Below are 20,309 nucleotides of genomic sequence, written 5' to 3'. Positions count from 1 at the left end.
TTTGAGGATTGAGCCACAACACAAATCATACAAAGATTCAGCTAGGTCAGGGGCACTTGGGTGGCTCAGTGGTTGAACGTCTGCCTTTGGCTCAGGTCATGATCCCGGAGTCCTGGGACTGAGTACCCCCAACAGGCTCCCCGCATGGAGCCTGCTTCTCCCTCTGCCTATGACTCTGCCTCTCTCTGTGTCTCTCATGAATAAATAAATAAAATATTTTTTAAAAAAAGATTCAGCCAGAGCAGAGAGTCTTTGACAATCACATTGGACATCTGCATGTACCAGTCAGAGCAGACTGGGCTTGTATGCCACAATACGCAACCCCAAAATCCCTGAAATGAATTATCTTTTGTTCCAAAACCCCACTACAGGTACAGGCAACTCTCCAGCCATTGAAGATCAAGCACAATGTCCTCGACTTACACGATCTTCTTATATCTCCGTCTCAACCCAGGGTTTCGGGGTTCACGGCATAGGAGGAGCCAGCTTGGAGAATCTCACACCAGCCTGTAAGAACTCTGGCCTGGAAGCAACAAGCGTTACTTCTTTTCCAAGCCTTTGGCTAGTGTGAGTCCCATGGCTCTGCCCAGCTGCAGGAAGTCCAGAAAAGGGAAGAGAGCCAGAAATATCGATTAGTTCTGGAAAAGTCAACCACATCCCCTGTCCAGGAAAGCCACAAAGAGGCTCTGCTCCAGCTGGGTGCAGGCATCAGACAAGGAATGTCCATCTGCCAGAACTAGGTTGGAGCAAGGCGCCTGGCCACTTCCTTCCATTCAGCCCCCATGCCAGTAGGATCCCTGTAATTCAGCAGGAGCCCAGTGCCAGGGGATGACTAATTCCAATTAATCAGAACAATTTGAAATTAAGCCTCAAAGTGACAGATGCAAAATTTTGCAAAATTATTTTAAAAAAAACAAAAACCCATAGGTAGAAGCCTCCTAATTGGGAAAACAGTGGTGCCTTCTCGTCCCCAGGCCCCTTTTTATGCTATGAGCTTTGTTAAATTCAACTCCAAACATTTCTTATCCTATAATATGAGTAATACTGGTGTTAGAGCAGAAAGGACCTGGCCCTAAATATCTCTCTCTCTTTCCCACACGACCATAAACCCTAAAGTGTGAGAAAATAGGTCAGCAACAGGTCCAAGTAAGTGAGCTTGGCTCCAGATGCACATGTGGCCAGAATCAGCCTGCCCCCCTCCCTGCCAAAGACAAGATTCTTCCTGTCTCTGAAGTTTTCTTTTCTTTTTTTAAATATTTTTATTTATTTATTCATGAGAGACACAGAGAGAGGCAGAGTCATAGGCAGAGGGAGAAGCAGGCTCCATGCAGGGAGCCTGATGCGGGACTCAATCCTAGGACCCCGGGATCATGGCTTGAGCCAAAGGCAGACACTCAACCACTCAGCCACCCAGGTGCCCCTCTCTGAAATCTTCTTAAATTTCCCAGAGAAAATATGTACATGGCATGGATCCTGGGCACACCCTCATTCCCAATAAGATGCTTGGTTTCACTCAAATGAAGAATCTGGGGATGCCTGGGTGGCTCAGTGGTTGAGCCTCTGCCTTTGGCTCAGGGTGTGATACCGGGGTCCTGGGATCGAGTTCTGGATCAGGTCCCAGCGGAGAGCCTGCTTCTCCCTTTGCCTGTGTCTCTGCCTCTCTCTGTGTGTCTCTCATGAATAAATAAGTAAATGAATAAAAAGAAGAAAGAAAGAAAGAAAGAAAGAAAGAAAGAAAGAAAGAAAGAAGAAAGAAAAAGAGAGAGAGAAAGAAAGAAAGAAAGAAAAAGAGAGAGAAGAAAGAAAGAAAGAAAGAAAGAAAGAGAAAGAGAGAGAGAGAAGAAAGAAAGAAAGAAAGAAAGAAAGAAAGAAAGAAAGAAAGAAAGAAAGAAAGAAAGAAAGAATCCGATTGGAAAGATCCCCTTTAGGAGGAGTCTGTCCGTTAAATAAATCACAAACACAGGATGAAAACTTGGAAATTCAGAAGGTTGTCAGTTCATCCTTCACTTGAATTGGGAAAATCACAAATGTCTGTTCTTTGAAGTAAACCAAGTATGGACACTTCCAAATTCCATGCTAGAGGATTAAATCGATTTTCAGATTCCTGTGAGCCCGGGGGGCAGGGGATGGGGGGGGCAGCAACAATTGGAAGCTTAATAAGTTTTTTTCTTAAAGGCCGTGCTAATGGCCTCAATAAAGTTTGAGGAACTCCATGTAACCAGAAAGGCTTTGCCAGCATTCAGCAGTGGGAAAAGAAAAAAATCTTTCAAGATAATCTTTCACCTAATATGCAATTCCACTGTGGATTTTTTTAAAACATTTTATTTATTCACGAGAGACACAGACAGAGGCAGAGACACCCCGGCAGGATCCCGGGGATCATGACCTGACCCATGACCCAAAGGCAGACGCTCAACCCAGGTGTCCCTGTGGATTTTTTTTTTCTGTAAAGAAGAAAGGGGATATTAAAAAAATGTGCAGTAGAAATATCTTACTAGCCTTATCATCCTATCCTCTCTGCTTGCGATATTACACTTACCAGCAGAAACACATGAAAAGCAAAATGGGTGATTTTGTCTTTAAATGTGCTTTGGAGATGTCAGGGTTGCTGTGGGTGTCATTGTGAAGAGGTGGTGCTTGGAAGGGTGGCCTGTCACCCTCTCTCCCCATGAGAAGCCTCAGCAGCTGCTCCGCTGCTCCCCAGGGCATCCACATGAGGAGGGGAAGCCTTCGTGAAATAGCTCCACGGGTTCGAGGCCCACGATCCTACCTGGCTTCACTTTCTGGAGACCCGCAGGGCATGCAGGGCTGGGCTTCCACACTGCCACTCGGATTGCTGACTTATAAGCATGCGTATCAGTGACCCAGCAGAGTTGGATAACGACCAGACAGTCCTCAGGCAGGGACCATCCCAGGTGTTTCACTCAAGGACACAAATGAAATGGCGTGAAGGTCCCTTTCAACTGAGAAGCCTGTCCCGGTTTGGTGCCCTTCACTGGAAGAGAGTCACCAGTGGCCAGTTCCTGCGCTCCCCCCTGGCTGGGGGGGGATCCAAACAGACCGTAAAAGGTCGTCACCAAGCTCCCTGCATGGATTAGCAGCTCCGAAGGACAACACGCCTCTCTAAGTCGTCCTGTAAAGTGACCTCTAAGTGTGACTCGTCACGCCATCCCAGGCTCTTTTACCCTCTGAGGGGTGGAGGGGCAGCTTTGCCTGATGCACTGCGGGTGTGAGCTCCCGGATAATCCAGAACATGTTCTGAACTGTAACTCTGGTTCCAGCCAAGTCATGGTCACGCAGGGCCTGCCAGACCAGAAGCCTGCATGCCCTGGGGTGGGTAGGGGTAGGTAGGGGGAGCAGGGGCTAGGGGCTATTTTTCACCAGGAAGGAGGCCACCGTGTCCCTGGAATGAGACCTCGGTGACTCTGCTACTAATTTGGTGCACGTAACCTTGAAAGGTTGAGGCCTTTCTGTGACTCCTCCGCTCTGCATATAAAGGGTTGGGACCTTGAGGTTTTGGGACCAGGAGGCAGTCTCGTAACCCCCAGAGCTGTGGTGCTCGCCCTCCTTTCTACGTGATCGCGATCGAGGCAGCAGCAGCTCCATCTCAAAGGTACAGGATGTTGAATTTGAGTGTGCCTGGGATGGATGTTCTCTTGCCCTTCTCAGGGAAAGCGAAATGGGTATAGTCCTCGTAAGAGCCTGTCTTTCTCAGCTCCTGGGGTGCATCTTTCCCTCTGACCCTCCTACCTTGCATCTGCTTGGGAAGGACTTGGAAATCTGAATTGGACTTTTCATATGTAATATATATATATGTGTGTGTATATGTGTGTGTATATATATATATATATATATATTTAAATGATGCATTCAAAACGAGCTAACCTCTGTGAGAAAGCCAGAAATCAGAGCCAGTGTTCACTTAACACAATTCTGATAAAATGAAATACTAGAAAGAAAAACAGTGCCTATAGAGGAAGAGATGCTACCACCCCCAGAACCAATACCCTCAAGAAATTATTTAAACAGGGACGCCTGGGTGGCTCAGTGGTTGAGCATCTGCCTTCAGCTCAGGGCATGATCCCAGGTTCCGGGGAGTCCCGCAGAGCGCTCCCTGTGAGGAGCCTGCATCTCCCTCTGCCTACGTCTCTGCCTCTCTGTGTCTCTCATGAATAAATAAATAAAATATTTTTTTAAAAAAAGAAATGATTAAACAGATGCTGAGCCAGGGTGGGCTTCTCAGGAGGCTGAGGCTCAAGAGCACTTAGTGGATTTGGGGTCCTGTAATTCTAAACCAGAGCTTCTTAAACATTAATATGCATGTGAATCACCTAGGGGTTAGGTTAAAATGCAGCTTTTGATTCAGATTCTGGTCTCGATAAATTCTATGTTTCCCACAACCTCTAGGTGATGCCCCTGCCGCTGGCTCATGGGAAAATTGTCAGAGTTCAGCGGTGTTTCAGGGATAGTAAATAACCTTTACATAATCAATGACTGAATCTTATCAAATCAACAAAAAGTCAAGATACGTTTTACTAAAGACAATTCTGTCCTATTTAAAAAAAAAAATTTAGGGATACCTGAGTGGCTCAGCAGTTGAACGTCTGCCTTTGGCTCAGGGCATGATCCTGGGGGCCTGGGATTGAGTCCCACATTGGGCTCCCTCCAGGGAGCCTGCCTCTCCTTCTGCCTATGTCTCTGCCTCTCAATCTGTGTCTCTCATAAATAAATAATTAAAATATTTAAAAATAATTTGACAGAGAGAGAGAGAGAGAGAGAGAGAGAAAGAAAGCACAAGCAGGGGGAGCTGCAGGCAGAGGGAGAGGGAGAAAGGGAAGGGAGTCCTGGGCTCAATCCCAGGACCCCGGACCATAACCTGAGCTGAGGCCAGACACTTAACCGACGTAGCCACCCAGGAACCCCCTATTTTTAAATTTTTATTTTTTACCTTTACAGCAAAAGATGACTCTCATGTGCATGCTGGGCTCTATGAGGTTATCAAACATACAGCTCTGTGTAACTACCATCCCAGCCAGGACCCAGAACAATTCCATCACCCCGCAAAGCTCCCTTATGCCATGCCTCTGTGGTTATCCTCGCCTTCTTCCACTAACCCCAGGCAATTATAGTTTTGTCTTTTCAAGAACATTATATAAATGGAATCATAGGGATCCCTGGGTGGCGCAGCGGTTTGGCGCCTGCCTTTGGCCCAGGGCGCGATCCTGGAGACCCGGGATCGAATCCCACATCGGGCTCCCAGTGCATGGAGCCTGCTTCTCCCTCTGCCTGTGTCTCTGCCTCTCTCTCTCTCTCTCTGTGACTATCATAAATAAAAAAAATAAATAAATAAATAAATAAATAAATAAATAAATAAATAAATAAATGGAATCATAGAGAATATGGTCTGTTGGGACTGGCTCCTTCCACTCAGCATGTTGCCTTTGAGATTCATCCAAGTTACTGAATATGTCAATAGCTTGCTTCTTTTTATTGCTTCACAGTATTCCATTGTATGGATGTTTGCTGGTTTTTATCCATTTATTCACTGAAGGACTATTAGGTTGTTTCCACTTTTTCCGCAGTTAGAAAGAGAACCGTGTACAGGTGTGCAGGTTTTTGCTAGAACGCGAGCGGGCATTTCTCTAGGCTAAATACCTGGGAGTGGGTTTGCTGTATATGTTTAACTCTGTAGGAAACTGCCAAACTGGTTTCTGGGGTAATACCTGTATCACGTGGCATCCCAGCAGCAGTGAACGAACCTTCCAATAGCTCCACACCCATCCTCTCTAGCACTTGATATTGTCAGTGATTTTTTATCTGGGCCATTCTTTACGGGTATGGTGGATCTCCATCTGGTCTGAATTTGCATTTCCCTAGTGGCTAATGGGGTTCAACATCTTTTAATGTTTTTGATGTTTAATTTGATTTTTTGCATACTCTTTGATGAAGTGTCTGTTAAAGCACATTGCCCATTTTTAATTGGTTGTTTGCTTCCATATTGTTGAATTTTGAGAGTTCTTTATATATTCTGGATACAAACCCTTTGTCATCTCTGTGATTTTTTTAAAGTTTGTATCTTGGGCTTCATTCCCTTCACGGTGTCTTTTGTAGAGCAAAATTTTTTAATTTTGATGAAACCCAACTTGTCAATTTTTCTTTTATGGATTGTGCTATTGATGTCATAACTAATAACTCTGCCTACCCCCAAGCCACGGGAAAAAAATCTCCTATGTTTTCTGCTAAAAGTTTTACAGTTTGGGATTTTATGGTAGATCTGTGATCCATTTTGAGTTAATAAGTTCCAGGGCTTAAGTAGAGGAAGTTTTTTGGTTTTTGGCATATTGGTGTCCTGTTGTTCCAATGACTTTTGCTGACACTTTTTGCCAACACCACATGATAGCTTGTAGTGAGTCTGACAATCACGTAGTGGGATTCCTTCAACTTTATTCTTCATTTTTGAAACTGCTTACTCTATACCTTTTGCATCTTCATTTGCATTCTAGAATTGGTTTGTCTTTATAAAACTTTCAGGTTGGGTTTTTATTAGAGTTGTTAACAAGTCTACACCATACTTTTGAGAGAACTGGTATCCCTGCCATGTTGAGTCTTCCAACCCATTAGCATGATAGGTCTTTCCATTTACCAAATTTTTCTTTTATTTCATTCTTCAGCATTTTGCAGTTTTTAGCAAATATATTTTGTACATGCTTTGTTACATGCATACCTATATATTTTGTTTGGGGGAAGTTATTGTAAATGGTGTTGTGTTTTTAATTTCAGTTTCCAGTCGTTCATTGCTAGCACATACTGATTTTAGGTATTGATCTCATGTCCTGCACCCTTGCTAGGAATTAGTTCTAGAATTTGTTTTGTGGTTTGCTTCATGAGCACTAGAAAAGAATCTAATCTGACATCATTGGGTGGAGAGGTCTATAAATTACACTTAGATCTAACTGGCTGGTGATGCTGTTCAATTTTTCTAGGTCTGTAATGATTTTCTCTCTGCTAGTGCTTTGTTTGGGTCAGATCCACATGTGTGCAGCCCAGAGGCCAGCTTAGGCATCTGTGAGCAATTCCTAGGGGTCTCATTCCTGAGGTCCGCTCCTTCCGTGCTATTTATCTCTGGTAATTTCCAGTTCCCTGGACTCCCCTTTGCAGTCCTTTGGCCAGAAACCAGGGCTTTGGTTACCTGGTCTGCTGGATGCTTCTGGCGCTACACTCACATCTGGAGTCAAGTGCAGGGGGTGCTGAGAGAAGACAAGCAGTGGAGGGGGTAAGGTCGCTCCACCGAGAAGCCCACAGCCCCTCCTAGCAGAACAAGTTGTGCCATCCTCCGGTTTTGTGTCTATTCAGCCCTGCTGCTGCCACCGGGTCAATTCCATTGCTGAGCCTCTCGCCCCTCAGAACTTTCTAGAGACTAGAGAAAGGAAAAAGCATATAATTTCCCTCGTTCCCTGAACATTGCGACTGTCCTTTCTCCCTAGAGTCAGGGGACACAGAGCTCTCTCTGGCTGTGTCTTGTTTCTGGGTCCCCCCATTGCCCTGAGTCTGAAATGGGGACCCCAGAGTAAAAATGGGAAACTTGGCACCATTCAAAGGTGATAGGATAGGGATTCCGGTCTGCTACTGTTTACTTTTTGGAGCCTTCAGTCAGCCACCCTGTGCCTTGGTCCAGTCTTTGGAGCTGCATTCTTTGGAAAGACAGAGGGAGAGTGTGCTTCCTCCATTTATCTGGAACTGGAACCCTGTGTTCTATTTCAAGCCATGATCCCCATGAAGCTTTTTGAAACATTGTGGAAAATCATCACAAAATAGCTGCTCCTCCTAACAAAATAGTTAATCCCCTGAGTAACTCCAGATCTGGAAAATTAGATGGTTTGTCCAGTATCAGGACTCATGGGAGACCAGTGTGCCTCTGTTTTAGTGGACTCACTAACATTAGTTTGCCCTTCATGCAGCACAGAAGCCTCACAGATGGGTAAAAGTTCAACTCAGTTTGTTTAACTGACCTGCTGTGAAGGTGTCCCGTGCTGTCATTCTCTGTAAGCACCAAATTGATTTTGTCAAGTAAAGTTCCTGTCACAGAAGTTATGGCTTTTCCGAGTTGGTAGCCATGGGCTAGAAGTAGTGCTACAGATGTTCTTAAAGGGAGCGCACTAGTGGCTGGTGTTCTTGGTCAAGGAGTTGGAGAGGATAGAGCTATTTGTTTATTGAGAACAATCCTTTGTGTGTCCAAAGGCCTTTTCAACTATGGATATCTTCCTCACCGCATTTCTGCAAAGTAGTTGTCTTCATTTTAGAAGCCTGGAAACCCAACCACAAATGCTTACAGAAACATCTGCTACCCGTGGAGGAATGGGTTAACCCCTACACTGAGGTGCTGGCAGTGTCTCGGGGGAGGTTAGGACCAGGGAATTTGGATGGAGCTCTCTCTAGTCCAAGGACAGAAGACATTGCTTCTCTGCTTTTATTGAGATAGCACTTATGTCAATAAAATTCACCCGATTTCAGTGTATGGCTTGATTCATTTTGACAAACTATCTCTAGAAATAGGATATAGAACATTTCCATAATCCTAGAAAGTCCTTGTATCTCTTTGAAGTCAATCCCCACCCCCACCCCAGGCCACCCCCCACCTCCGTTCCTGCCATTTTGCTTCTGCAGGGCTCTCATCACAGACCTCTGCAGTGTCAATGTTTCCTGCATCCTAGGGGCTCCTATCCACTCACCCTGCACATCCTTTCCCCTGAGAAGCACCCTGAACCCCTCAGACCAGGTCTGGTGGTTCCTCCTGGGCCCCATCCTCCATCCCAGCTCCTGTCACAGGAAGTGCTGGTGTGATGAATCTGTATGATGAGGAGGGACCCTGTATTAGCCAGGTATCAGCCCTTGGGGATTGGGAGCTTAGGAGTCCCAGGTATCTTTTTATTTATTTATTTATTTATTTATTTATTTATTTATTTATTTTTAAAGGTTTTATTTATTCATTCATGAGAGACACACAGAAAGAGGCAGAGACACAGGCAGAGGATGAAGCAGGCTCCCTGTGGGGAGCCTGATGCAGGACTCGATCCCAGGACCCCAGGATCATGACCTGAGCAAAAGGCAGATGTTTAATCATTGAACCATCCAGGAGTCCTTCTTTAAAAAAAAAAAAATTTATTTCTTTGAGAAAGAGAGAGGGAGAAAATTCAGGGGTGGGGGCAGGGCAGAGGTGAAGAGAGAGAGAGAGAGAATCTCAAACAGACTCTGCACTCAGCTGACTCCCCTAGGAGTCCTAGATATCTTTAACTCCCTCTTTCCTCTTTTACTTTTATGTTTTCCCAAAAGTTGTCATTAATTGTGTTTCCCTGATGCTACATGACTGAGGAAAGCAGCTGCTACAGGTTCTGGTCATACTGGGGACAATGACTGGAACAGGTTGGGAGAAGATGAGGTAATTTGTCTAACAGCAAAATGCATTTTTTTCTTAGAGCAGATCTTGCTTCTTTTCACCATTGTGCCACCGGTATTTTCCAGCAAAACAGCTAGTTGGGTTATGAAATAACACGGCAGAGATAGAAGTGGAGCTGGAGGGGCGCCTGGGAGGCTCAGTGGTTGAGCGTCTGCCTTTGGCCCAGGTCCTGATCCCAGAGTCCTTGGAAGAAGTCCTGCATCGGGCTCCCCACAGGAAGCCTGCTTCTCCCTCTACCTATGTCTCTGCCTCTCTCTGTGTGTTTCTCATGAATAAATAAAAGCCTTAAAAACAAACAAACAAAAAAGACTGGAGGTGGATGCCAATCATGGGGGTGAAACCAGTGGGACCCCCGCTCTTCCTTGGGAAAACAGGCATCTTCCTTCTTACACATGTGGGGCACCTTCCAATGAATGGTCATGGTGAGGCTCATCTCTGATGTATCAGAGGCGAAAGGAAATAAGAATGACACCAATCAGGGGCACCTGGATGGTGCGGTTGGTTCAGCATCCGACTCTCAGTTTCGGCTCATGTCCCGATCTCATGGGTGGTGGGATAGAGCCCTGCATCGGGCTCCAGGCTCAGTGCAGCATCTGCTTGAGATTCTATCTCCCTCTGCTTCTGCCTCTGCCCCTCCCACTCGTGCATGCTCTCCCTCTCTAAAATAAATAAATCTATCTTAAAAAAAAAAATGACACCAGTCAAAAGTTTTTATCAAGCACTCCACTGAGCATCACCCTATATGGAACATTTGTCCAATCTGAAAACCTGAAACACTTCTGCCTTGTTATCTAACCGTTCCTAAGTAGTGCCCAGAAGACCAGGACAAAGCTAAATGAAGCTCAACCACATACTCAAGAAGCCAAACATTCAATATTATGTACAAATAAGGAAAAGTGACACTTAATTTGGGGTTGTCAATTATACTCTATTAGCTGTGGCTAATGATGTCCTTGTTCAGACAACAGTCTGAGAAAATCAGAGGGCCAGGACTGGGTTTGCCAGAGCCCAGCACACAGCGTGACGCTTGACACATTTGTGTTAGGCATTGTCTTGAACATGATCTGATTTAATCTTCATCACAATCCCATTTCACAGACGACAAAACTGAGGTGCAAAACACATAAAGAGAATCCCGAAGCTCTGGGGTGACCCCAGCAGGGTGCCCATTCGCTTGTTGGATGTGAATCTGGGCCCCGGGGGTGAGCAGGGATCACACCGCGTTAAGCAAGCAGGACAGGTGCACCTGCACACCTGCTACAGGCAAGATGAGATTTCACGAATAGCCGATTCCAGGAGCTGCCAGGACAGGATGACGGAAGAGCGGCAAACCAGGAACAGAGTGTGGCTTGGGGAAGGGAGAGGCCCTGAGAGACTCTGAGGCTCTCTGTAGCAAAAGAAGAGAGAGCTGGAGAGCGCAGGGCACCCTGAGGACATCTGGAGAGCACAGGTGGGCTACCTACAGACGGTTTGGGGGTCAGCCCTGGGGCACAGGGTGGGAATACACCTGTAAGAGGGGTATAGGATACATTACATTCGTGGCTGCAAACGGGCCCAATGTGGCCCAAACTCTTCTTTCCAGGGGCCAACAGGGTCCAAGACAAAGCATTCTGATGTCATGGGTAGGATGTGAATGGACTCTGTAGTGGTCTCTGCCCTCAGCTTGCTATGGGGCACAGGTGCTTCCCTCCCTTATGAGGCTCGCCTGGCCCGTGGCGTTGGGTCTGTGAGTCTTCCTTAACCTCCTCTGCTCTCGGTGACTCCCCTGGCCTGGTGTCCCAGAAGCTCAGCCCAAAGAATGACTGAAGCAGATGGAGAATGAGTGGTTCCCACAGCTTGCTGCCTGCCTTCCACTGGTCTCTCCTTGATGTGATCCATGTGATCATGTGCTTGGTGCCCCCCTTGTTTTCAGCAATTCTCCAAACCCAGCTCCCAAGTGTGTAGCTTTGGCAGCCCCCAGACCTGAACACAGCTAGTGCACCCGGGCGAACAGTTGTAAAGTTCCCTGACATTGTACATAGTCCGTGTTCAGGCTCAGGCTTCTATTTTCCTAAATAAGAAAAAACAAAAACAAAAACGAAACAAAAAAATGAAAACCTTCAGAGTAAAAATGAGCCCTCCAAATTTTGTGGAAAAAAAAACAACCCTAATGAGCATTTGCCTCCCCAAAGTGACTCTCCTCTGAATGCCAGAAACTTCATATGAACTCAAAATTGTCAGAATCCATAGAGTTCTTTCCTCTGCCCTCCTTCAGAAGCATGTTCTACAGCAATACACACAGTCCCGGTCTACCAGGGCCAGTGGCCAGGCAACGTGACATGGGAATGCCCCTCACACTGTCCCTACACGCCTCCCCTCGATGCCACCACCACTGCCAGGCCAGCCCTTCAGGATAAAGATAACTGGGAGGCCGAGGGGGGCATTTATTCACTCAACAGGTATTTATCGAGCACTGCTAATGCTTACAACATTGCAATAAAACAGGAAAAATCCTCATTTCGGAAAAATTCTGCTCTGGGGTGGGGGGGCTTGTTGCAGTCAATGAGCTCTTTGCTCTTTTGCCAGGAAAGTACGAGATCACTGAGCACATCCAGGAGGTAAGAAAGTCACTCTCCTCCACCACAGGGAACAGTTAGGGGCAGGGGATAGAGTCTGGGTCATGAGTATGACAGCTGTCCTACTTACCACCTGAATGACTTTGATAAAGTCAAATTGCTACTCCCAAGCCTCAGTTTTCTTACCTGCAAAATGGGGGAGGAAAGTGCATACTTTGCAAGATGGCTGTGACCGTGATATCTCTATGCCTTTACGCCCAGCCCTCATCACCTCAGCCTTCCTGGACCCAGCACACAGGAGGACACGGTCCATGATTGCAGTTTGCACCTTGGCCACACGCTGGAAACACAGGGGGAGCTTTCAAAAACCCTGATGCCCAGGCCACACAGTGGTCTGCTCAAATCAGACCCCCTGGGGATGAAGCCTGGGCGTCAGGTTTTCACAAAGCTCCCCAAGAGATTCCAATGGGCAGCCAAGGTCAAGCCACTGATCCAGAAGGAAAGAGAAGTGCAATTACTTCATCTCTATAGAAAGTTGGAGGAGGTTATTATTACCCACCGTTAATTATCGTATTAAGCCCTGTACAATTTGAGGTTTATGAACTACACAAGTTATATTTATTCAGAAATTTATACATTGCTAGATAGTTTCACATTCGTGATCAAATTTCATCTTCAGAGAAATTTCACAGCTGAGAAAACTGAGGCCTGGAGAATTTATTGACAAGCAGAAGGTGTGTCAAGTGGATGGACAAACAGGTCCAGAGCCAATATCTTGCTTGAAACCCCCGTCGGTATCTGCGACAGAGCTGTGGTCCTGATCTGCACACTGAGTGCCGGGCCCTGGGTCCAGACGCCCCTTCAGGACCTCCCCCTGATGTCGCACCCGGGCAGCTCAGACTCTGCCCAGCACTGCCCAAGGAGCTCCCTCCTCTGCTGTTTCCCACCTGTGCAAAGGCATTGAAGTCTCCACGGGGACCCCTTGCCACCCCCAAGATGCCTTGTGAACCCGTCCGCTTTCCATTAACCTGGCCTCCGCTGCCTGGTCAGATCTTCTCCCGGGATATTTCCAATAGCCCACCGCTCCTCTCTCTGCACCCCTTGCCCCTCCAGTTCCTGCTTCTGGCCTGTCCCCTGCACCCACTGAGGTCTGGAGTTGGGCAGAGCTCCTTCGTGTAAATCAGCGAGCATCCTTGAGTGTCTGACACGTACAGTCCTGTACAAAAGTGCATGCACACATGCATACACCTTCGAGCCACCTGCTCCAGGTGTGTCACTTTGTGTGACAAACCCCTTTAGCACAGGGCTTGAAAACATTCCGAAGCATGCGGCTTGCCTTCTGCAGTCGTGGGAGTTACGGGCAAGTTCTTTAACTTCCGGCCACACGTGGAGAGCTGCTCGGCCATAGTCTCCTGGCTGAGCACACGTCTCACCCACAAAACGAGGAAGGTAATGCCCACTCGTGGGGATGCTGAGGTAACGCAACGGACCGCACATCAGATGCCTGGCACGCTTTGCCTGGGGATTCAAAGTTGAGAAGGCCCGTTTTTCTGGGAGGAGGACGCAAGGTCAGAGGTATTTGCCAGGTGCCTGTGCCAAGCCCCGCTCCACTGGGGCTTCTGCAGTCCCATCCCTATATCCTGATGACAAGCAGCCAGATCATGCTGTCATCCCCCAGCTGAGGTTCTGCGGCTGGCCGGGGTCCCCTCAAATAAATGGCAGGGACTGGGTTCAAAAGAGCCTATACGGGCAGCCCGGGTGGCTCAGCAGTTTGGCGCCGCCTGCAGCCCAGGGCCTGATCCTGGGGACCCGGGATTGAGTCCCACGTCGGGCTCCCTGCATGGAGCCTGCTTCTCCCTCTGCCTGTGTCCCTGCCTCTCATGAATAAATAAATACAATCTTTAAAAAAAAAAAAAAAGAGCCTGTACCCCCCAGCATCTAAGGGAGCTCAAGGCTGAAGGGGCTCAATTGATACCTTCCTTTTCAGGGGATGAACAGTCAGTACGCCCGCCGGGAGATCTTCTGCCGGAACACCTGTCACGAGCTCAAGCGCTTCTGGGAACGGGAGATTGGCAAGCAGACCTACTACCGGGAATCCGAGGAGTATCGCCTGGGACGGAGTGCCCTGAGAAAGTATGTGGCTCGTTTGTCTATTTTTTAAACTAGTTTTTAAAAACAGACTTTATTTTCGGGGACACCTGGGTGGCTCAGTCAGTGACGCATCCGACTCTCGATTTCAGCTCAGGTCATGATCTCAGGGTTGTGAGTTCGAGCCCCGCGACGGGCCCCGCCCTGGGGGTGTGAGGTTGAACCCCAAGTCAAAGGCCACTTGAGATTCGCCCTCTCTCTCTGCGCCTTCCCCTACTCATGTGTGCACATGAGCTCTCTCTCTCTCTCTCAAATAAATAACTTAAGTCTTTTTTAAAAATAGACTTCATTTTTTTAGGGCAGTTTTAGGTTCACAGCAAACTTAAGCAGAAAGTAGACTTCCCCTATATCCCTCCATGCACAACCTCACCACCATCAGCGTCTCCACCATGAAGGCACATGGACATAGCATTGCCACCCTGTTTATTTTTTTTTAAGAACAAAACTGACTTCCCCAAAAGAATGCCAGATGGGCATCTTAGAGAACAAAATTATTTTCATTTTCCTTGCATATGGTCCTGCCACCACCTATAGTTGTGGGCAGTGATTTAAAAAATTCTTCTACGTTAACAAACGTACACTTTGATTCATATCTTTATAGATGGAAAAATCTCTCCCCTCTGTCACCATTTCTAGGGCGTGAGGGTTACACTAAATTTGGGGAGCAGGTTAGCAGATGTGTCCGTGAAAAGCAGATTCTCGGTGCTCATTTGGGTGAAGACACAGGACACCCTTTGAGGTTCTCTGAGGGGGGCCGATGGGCTGTCGCCCCTCTGCCGCGCATCCCTGCTGTAGCCGCGCCAGTCTGCCCACTGCAGAGCAGTAATGCAACTGGGCAAACGGAGGTTGCCGTGGCTGTGGGAACGGTGGCAGCTCAACACCCTCACCCACTGCCTCCATGTCTGGGAGCCAGTGAGGGACAGGCCCATCTGGGTCCCCTGTCCCCTCGTGGCACAGCGCAGCCGCTGTCTGTTTGCAAAGGGCACAGCTCGTGTGTGGCCGGGGGTGGTGGGGCAGCTGTGCGCTGGCCGAGACCCCACGCGGCCGGTGCACGCTCGCTGGGCTGAGAGTATGCACCGATCCACATGACTTGAACTCACTGCTGCCTTCCAAGGCCCTCCCGGCCTCGGCCACACGTGGAGAGCTGCTCAGCCATACTCTCCTGGCCGCAGGCAAGGAGAAGCAGCCTGTCCCAGCTGCTGGAGGGCCATGTTCCGGAGTCCCCTCCGGGGAAATCGAGAAGCTGAGGTGCACGGTCAGTTAGTTCTCAGTTAGTCCCTATCATCTTCCTTCCCCAGGCCAGGCCACTCAGCATGCTGCCCATGCCGTGCATGCACGCGTGTCCCTGCCGTGCATACATGTGTCCCACCCCACCATGCATGCGTGTGTCTCCCCGGGGAACCCATAGAAGGTCCTAGATGCAGTGGAACTGCTCCAAGAAGATGCAGAAAGTGAGGCGCACCCCAAGGGGGTGAGCAAATCAGCTCCGAAACAAACTGCAGTTTGTTGAAACATGAAAACATATGTGCACGGGGCCCATCTATGCATGTAAGAGGAAATAAGCTTTCTGGCTGGTGGGACGGCAAGACTCCAACTTACGTATCCTTCTTCCCCTCTCCCATTTGAACCGGGTGGTCCCTTCCAGAAGGTCTCTGCTCTCACCACTGCTCCATCTTGTCCCTGCACAAAATGGAGAAGAGGGTCCCAGTCCATCAGGCTGTTCCGAGGCCGAGGCCAGGACAGGAAAACATGCCTGGGGTCGGTTCCCCTGCGTCCCGCCTAGTCCAGGACAGCACCCCGCAGAGACAAGACGCCAGAGGACGGGCGGGCCCTGAGGTCGGGGCAGGTTGGCAGCTCTCCCGGGCCTTCGGTTTCTCCTTGTTACTTTGCCACAGGCAGTCAGAGGAGAGGCTGAGGACGGTCCCGGCTCCCTGGGCGTGGGGGCCGGCGCTCAGCCGTGTGGCTCGAAGGCTCCACAACCTTACCGATCTCTTGCCTGTTCTCTCGACGGCTGAAGCGGGGGTTAGGGGTTGCTTTACGACCCTTGTCGCAGTATGCCATCGAGCGGCACGTGGTCTCCTATAGGTGGGAGAGCCTCACAATGGCACAAACCCACTCTCCCCCCCCAACCTGGCCCTTGTGCCCTGGTGCAAAGTACAGATCCTCTGTACAGATCCACACAACACCATTAACAGTTTTGCTTTCAGACACTGATTATCTTTTAAGGAGATTCAAGGTGGGAGAGAAAATTATTAATACACCCACACAGTTACCTTTTCAGGTGCCCTTCCCTCCATCATGCAGATCCCAATCTCCCATCTGGTGTCATTCTCCCTTGGCAGATTCCCTTTAATGTGTCCCATAGGAACAGGTTGCTGGTGATGAATTCTTTCCGTTTTTGTATGGCTGAAGACATCTTTATTTCACCTGTTTTTGAAAAATAACTTTGCCAAGTGAACAAACAATTCTATATGGACAGAGGTTTTTTCCCCCTGTAAATTTTTTTCAAGGTTTTTTATCTTCACTTTTAAGTAATCTCTATACCCAACATGGGGCTTGAACCCCAAGATCAAGAGTTGCTTTCTCCACCAACTGAGACAGCCAGGGCTCCTCTCCCTGTATTTTTTTTTTTAAGATTTTATTTATTTATTCATGAGAGACATAGAGAGAGAGACAGAGACACAGGCAGTGGGAGAAGCAGGCCCCACGCAGGAAGCCTGACCTAGGACTCGATCCTGGGACTCCAGGATCACACCCTGGGCCAAAGGTAGGCGCCAAACCGCTGAGCCACTCAAGGATCCCTTCTCCCTGTATTTTAAATACATTGCTCTCTCAAAGGAAGAGTTTGAGGGATTAATATTAGAATAGCCTGAACAGAAGTGAGAGCTAAATATATACCTATAAAGTATAAAATATGCATATATTTAAATTTCAAGTCCTCTGCATACCTTTTTTTTTTAAAGATTTTATTTATTTATTTATTTGACACAGAGAGAGAGAGCACAAGCAGAGGGAGCAGCAGGCGGAGGCAGAGGGAGAAGCAGGCTCCCTGCAGGGAACCCCAATGCAGGACTCAATCCCAAGACCCCGGGATCATGCCCTGAGCTGAAGGCAGACACCCAACCACTGAGCCACCCAGGTGTCCCCCTGCATACCTTTTTTTTTTTTCCTGCATACCTTTTAAAACCTAAATGCAGGGAACCCTGGGTGGCGCAGCAGTTTAGCACCTGCCTTTGGCCCAGGGCGCGATCCTGGAGACCCGGGATCGAATCCCACATCGGGCTCCCGGTGCATGGAGCCTGCTTCTCCCTCTGCCTGTGTTTCTGCCTCTCTCTCTCTCTCTCTCTCTCTGTCTGTGTGACTATCATAAATAAATAAAAAAATAAAAAATAAAATAATAAAATAGTAAATAAATAAATAAAACCTAAATGCACACACAAACACACAGACACACACTTTTGGTGGGGGGGGGGGGAGGAAGGAAGCATCCCTGAGCCAAATGCCATGGACATGGGTGCTCTGCTTGCTGTGTGGTTTCTATTTTCAGGCTCAGAGAGGAATGGAGGCAGAGACTGGAAGCAAAGCTGAGGCTGCGGAACAATCCAGATGAGACAGAAAAGCGGGCAAACATGGGCCGGGAGCTTCTCACTTCGCTGACACAAGAGGATTCAAAGCACTAAGGTGGCTCTGCCAGTAGAAATCAGTGCAAATGCCCGAGTCCCTGAGCTATGCCAGACAGATGTCACACTACCCTGACCCGTGACAGATTTACCCGCACGTCCTCCTCGATGCCAAGTGGGCACTATTAGCCAAGTCAGGCACCTCCACGTGGGGGCCAGGATATTAGCCTGAGTGCCTCTAAAGATGAGATTAGCATCCGTGTAGCATACTTTATCTCCATACAATTACCTTCTAATTTTCAAATCTACATATTTTAAATTCTAAGCACATGCTGGGAGGGGGGTTGTCAGGGAAGGATCTGATCTTCATGGTCACACTTTAACATTGCCCACCAGTGTCATTTCGCATCTCTCCTAGAAATAGTGTCTCATGATCCTTTCTCTTGTTTTCTTTTTGTGAGAAGAAAAATGCTCCCATCTGCAGAAATAGCTATACTGTAAATAGTCATAAAAACGTTTGTCAAGAAATTGATTTAATATTATTTCTCCTTCATGTGAATTTAATTGGCTTCCTCAAAGCCTGTTTGCCAAGAACCATTCAATCAGATCAGGATAATTTTAATAAAGCTTGGTTGCCTTGCCACCACGGATGTACACGCTCTATGTTTTGTTGCTTTATTTCAAATTCCAACACACTTGCTCTGGGTAGCTCTCTGTCAGCTCAGCTAAAGTATATCTGGCCACCCCCAACAAAGTGTTTGCCATATATACGTTCTGGACTTTGAAATGTCATAGTCACTCCCCAGCCATGTCTTGGGTCCACAGGGTAGGGTTGCTACTTCCTGAGGTATAAACTGAAATGTCCCAGTTTCCACCTGGAACAAGGGCTCCGAGAGACCATGTAAAGTACTAGAAGGCTGCAGGCCTTACATGCACAGGACCAATGTCACCAGGACACACAGCAAGGCAGAGGTAATTCTGGGCAGCGGCACGTGTGTTGTTCCAGTCCTCTGAGCACCCTGATGTGCCAGACAGTGCTTCCATCCACATCCTCAGGGAGTCCAAGAGGCTTCATCAAGGCAATGGAAGCCACCAGAAGGCGAGTAGGGTTGGGAGAGCATTTCCCCAGGTCCCATGCTCACTTGATTCAGTGAAGAGGGCTCAGAGCCCTTCCTCCCTCTATGGTTTCATTTAACGTGGGATTCTTTTTTTTTTTTTTTTTAGATTTTATTTATTTACTCATAAGAGACACGGGGAGAGAGAGAGAGAGAGAGAGAGAGAGAGAGAGAGAGAGAGAGAGAGAGAAACAGACAGCAGAGGGAGAAGCAGGCTCCATGCAGGGAGCCCGATGCGGTACTCGATCCCAGGTCCCCAGGATCACGCCCTGGGCTGAAGGCGGCGCTAAACTGCTGAGCCTCCCGGGCTGCCCTTAACGTGGGATTCAATTCAGCTAATACACTACAAATTCCAGCTGGGTTCAGGCGAGAGTGTTGTGATGGCAGAGGAATTTTTGTTGAGTAGGAGGAAAATAGGAATTAAATAGAGGAAGAAGAGAGGTCAGGGCTTGCTGGTGAGGGACTCTCAGATGCAAAGGCCTGCCATCATGAACTACAATGGGATCCAAATGCAGGTGAAGATTCGTTCATTGACCCACTGACCACACACCAGGCACTGTGTTAGGCAACCAGAGAACTGCAGAGAAACCCAGAAGCACAGGCTCTGGAGGCCACAGTCTGAGAAGACAGCAGAAAAGTGAAGGGTATTGGGCATAAAGGACTTTCACACTGGGAGCTATAGCAGGCAAAGCTGCCCACCCTCTAGGGGGCCCATCCTGGCCTAGGGAGGGCTTAAGAATAGGCTAGTAACATAAATGTGACCCTGATGAAGGTAAGATACAGGGATGGTGGGTCCTGGTGGCCTTAAGGGAATACATATAGTAACGTAAGACTGGGAATGAGAAGCTGTGAGTCTGCAGAAATCACCCTCCAAGGTCTTGTTGGCCAGGAGACTTGGAGCTTCTCCCAAGGGCACAGGAAGCCACCGAAGGGTGTTGGCAGGGGAGGGCCACAATGGCCTTGGTCCTGGAGGGTTACCCTGCACTGAAAGGTAGGAGGACAGAGGTGGGAAGGCCAGCCAGGAGTATCCGCAGATGCCTCCTGAGAGGCAAGAAGGTCTATGCTAAGGCCTTGGTGCTCTGGCAAGTCCCTTTTTCTGGGACTGGAAAGAAAGGGGCAGAGAAGCATCAGGGCCATTTCTCATAGTCCTGGAAGCTAGAGGCTTCTAGTCCAAGATCAAAGTGCCAGCATGTCAGTTCTGATGAGGGTCCTTTCCTGCCTTGCAGACTGCTATCTTCTCATAGTGTTCTCACACGGGATGGGAGGAATGGGTGGGGAGTAATCTCTGGGGCCTCTTTTTATGAGGACAGTGATCCCATCATGAGGGCCTCACCCTCCTCATCTTATCCAAATCTAATTACCTTCCAAGGGCCTCATTTTCAAAAACCATCATATGAATTCTCAGGGCTTCAACATA

The 20,309-nt window shown here is 48.1% G+C and overlaps 1 protein-coding gene across 2 annotated transcripts; it reads left to right on the top strand.

The window, feature by feature from the left end:
• The first annotated feature begins 3,426 nt into the window (after positions 1–3,426).
• On the top strand, positions 3,427–19,660 carry FAM240A (family with sequence similarity 240 member A). 2 transcript variants are annotated; one of them, XM_025458287.3, is made up of 3 exons: positions 3,427–3,613; positions 13,997–14,142; positions 17,705–19,660. In XM_025458287.3, the coding sequence occupies exons 2-3, from the start codon at positions 14,000–14,002 to the stop codon at positions 17,835–17,837; spliced, it is 276 nt and encodes a 91-aa protein (XP_025314072.1). In that variant the 5' UTR covers positions 3,427–3,613; positions 13,997–13,999; the 3' UTR covers positions 17,838–19,660. The 2 variants fall into 2 exon arrangements, with proteins under 2 accessions (XP_025314072.1, XP_025314073.1); XM_025458288.3 differs by lacking the exon at positions 3,427–3,613 and having other exon boundaries at positions 12,604–14,142.
• The last annotated feature ends 649 nt before the right edge of the window (positions 19,661–20,309 follow it).

Source organism: Canis lupus, chromosome 20 (assembly GCF_003254725.2).
Source record: "Canis lupus dingo isolate Sandy chromosome 20, ASM325472v2, whole genome shotgun sequence".
In the NCBI taxonomy this organism is placed as follows: domain Eukaryota; kingdom Metazoa; phylum Chordata; class Mammalia; order Carnivora; family Canidae; genus Canis; species Canis lupus.
The sequence above is the reverse complement of the archived record's forward strand: the minus strand, read 5'-3'. Positions and strand labels throughout refer to the sequence as shown.

Excerpts from the sequence above, each read along its gene's own strand:
- FAM240A (XM_025458287.3), top strand. The coding sequence starts at position 14,000 with ATGAACAGTCAGTACGCCCGCCGGGAGATCTTCTGCCGGAACACCTGT. Across the intron at positions 14,143-17,704 it reads GGACGGAGTGCCCTGAGAAA|GCTCAGAGAGGAATGGAGGC; the intron begins GTATGTGGCTCG and ends TTCTATTTTCAG.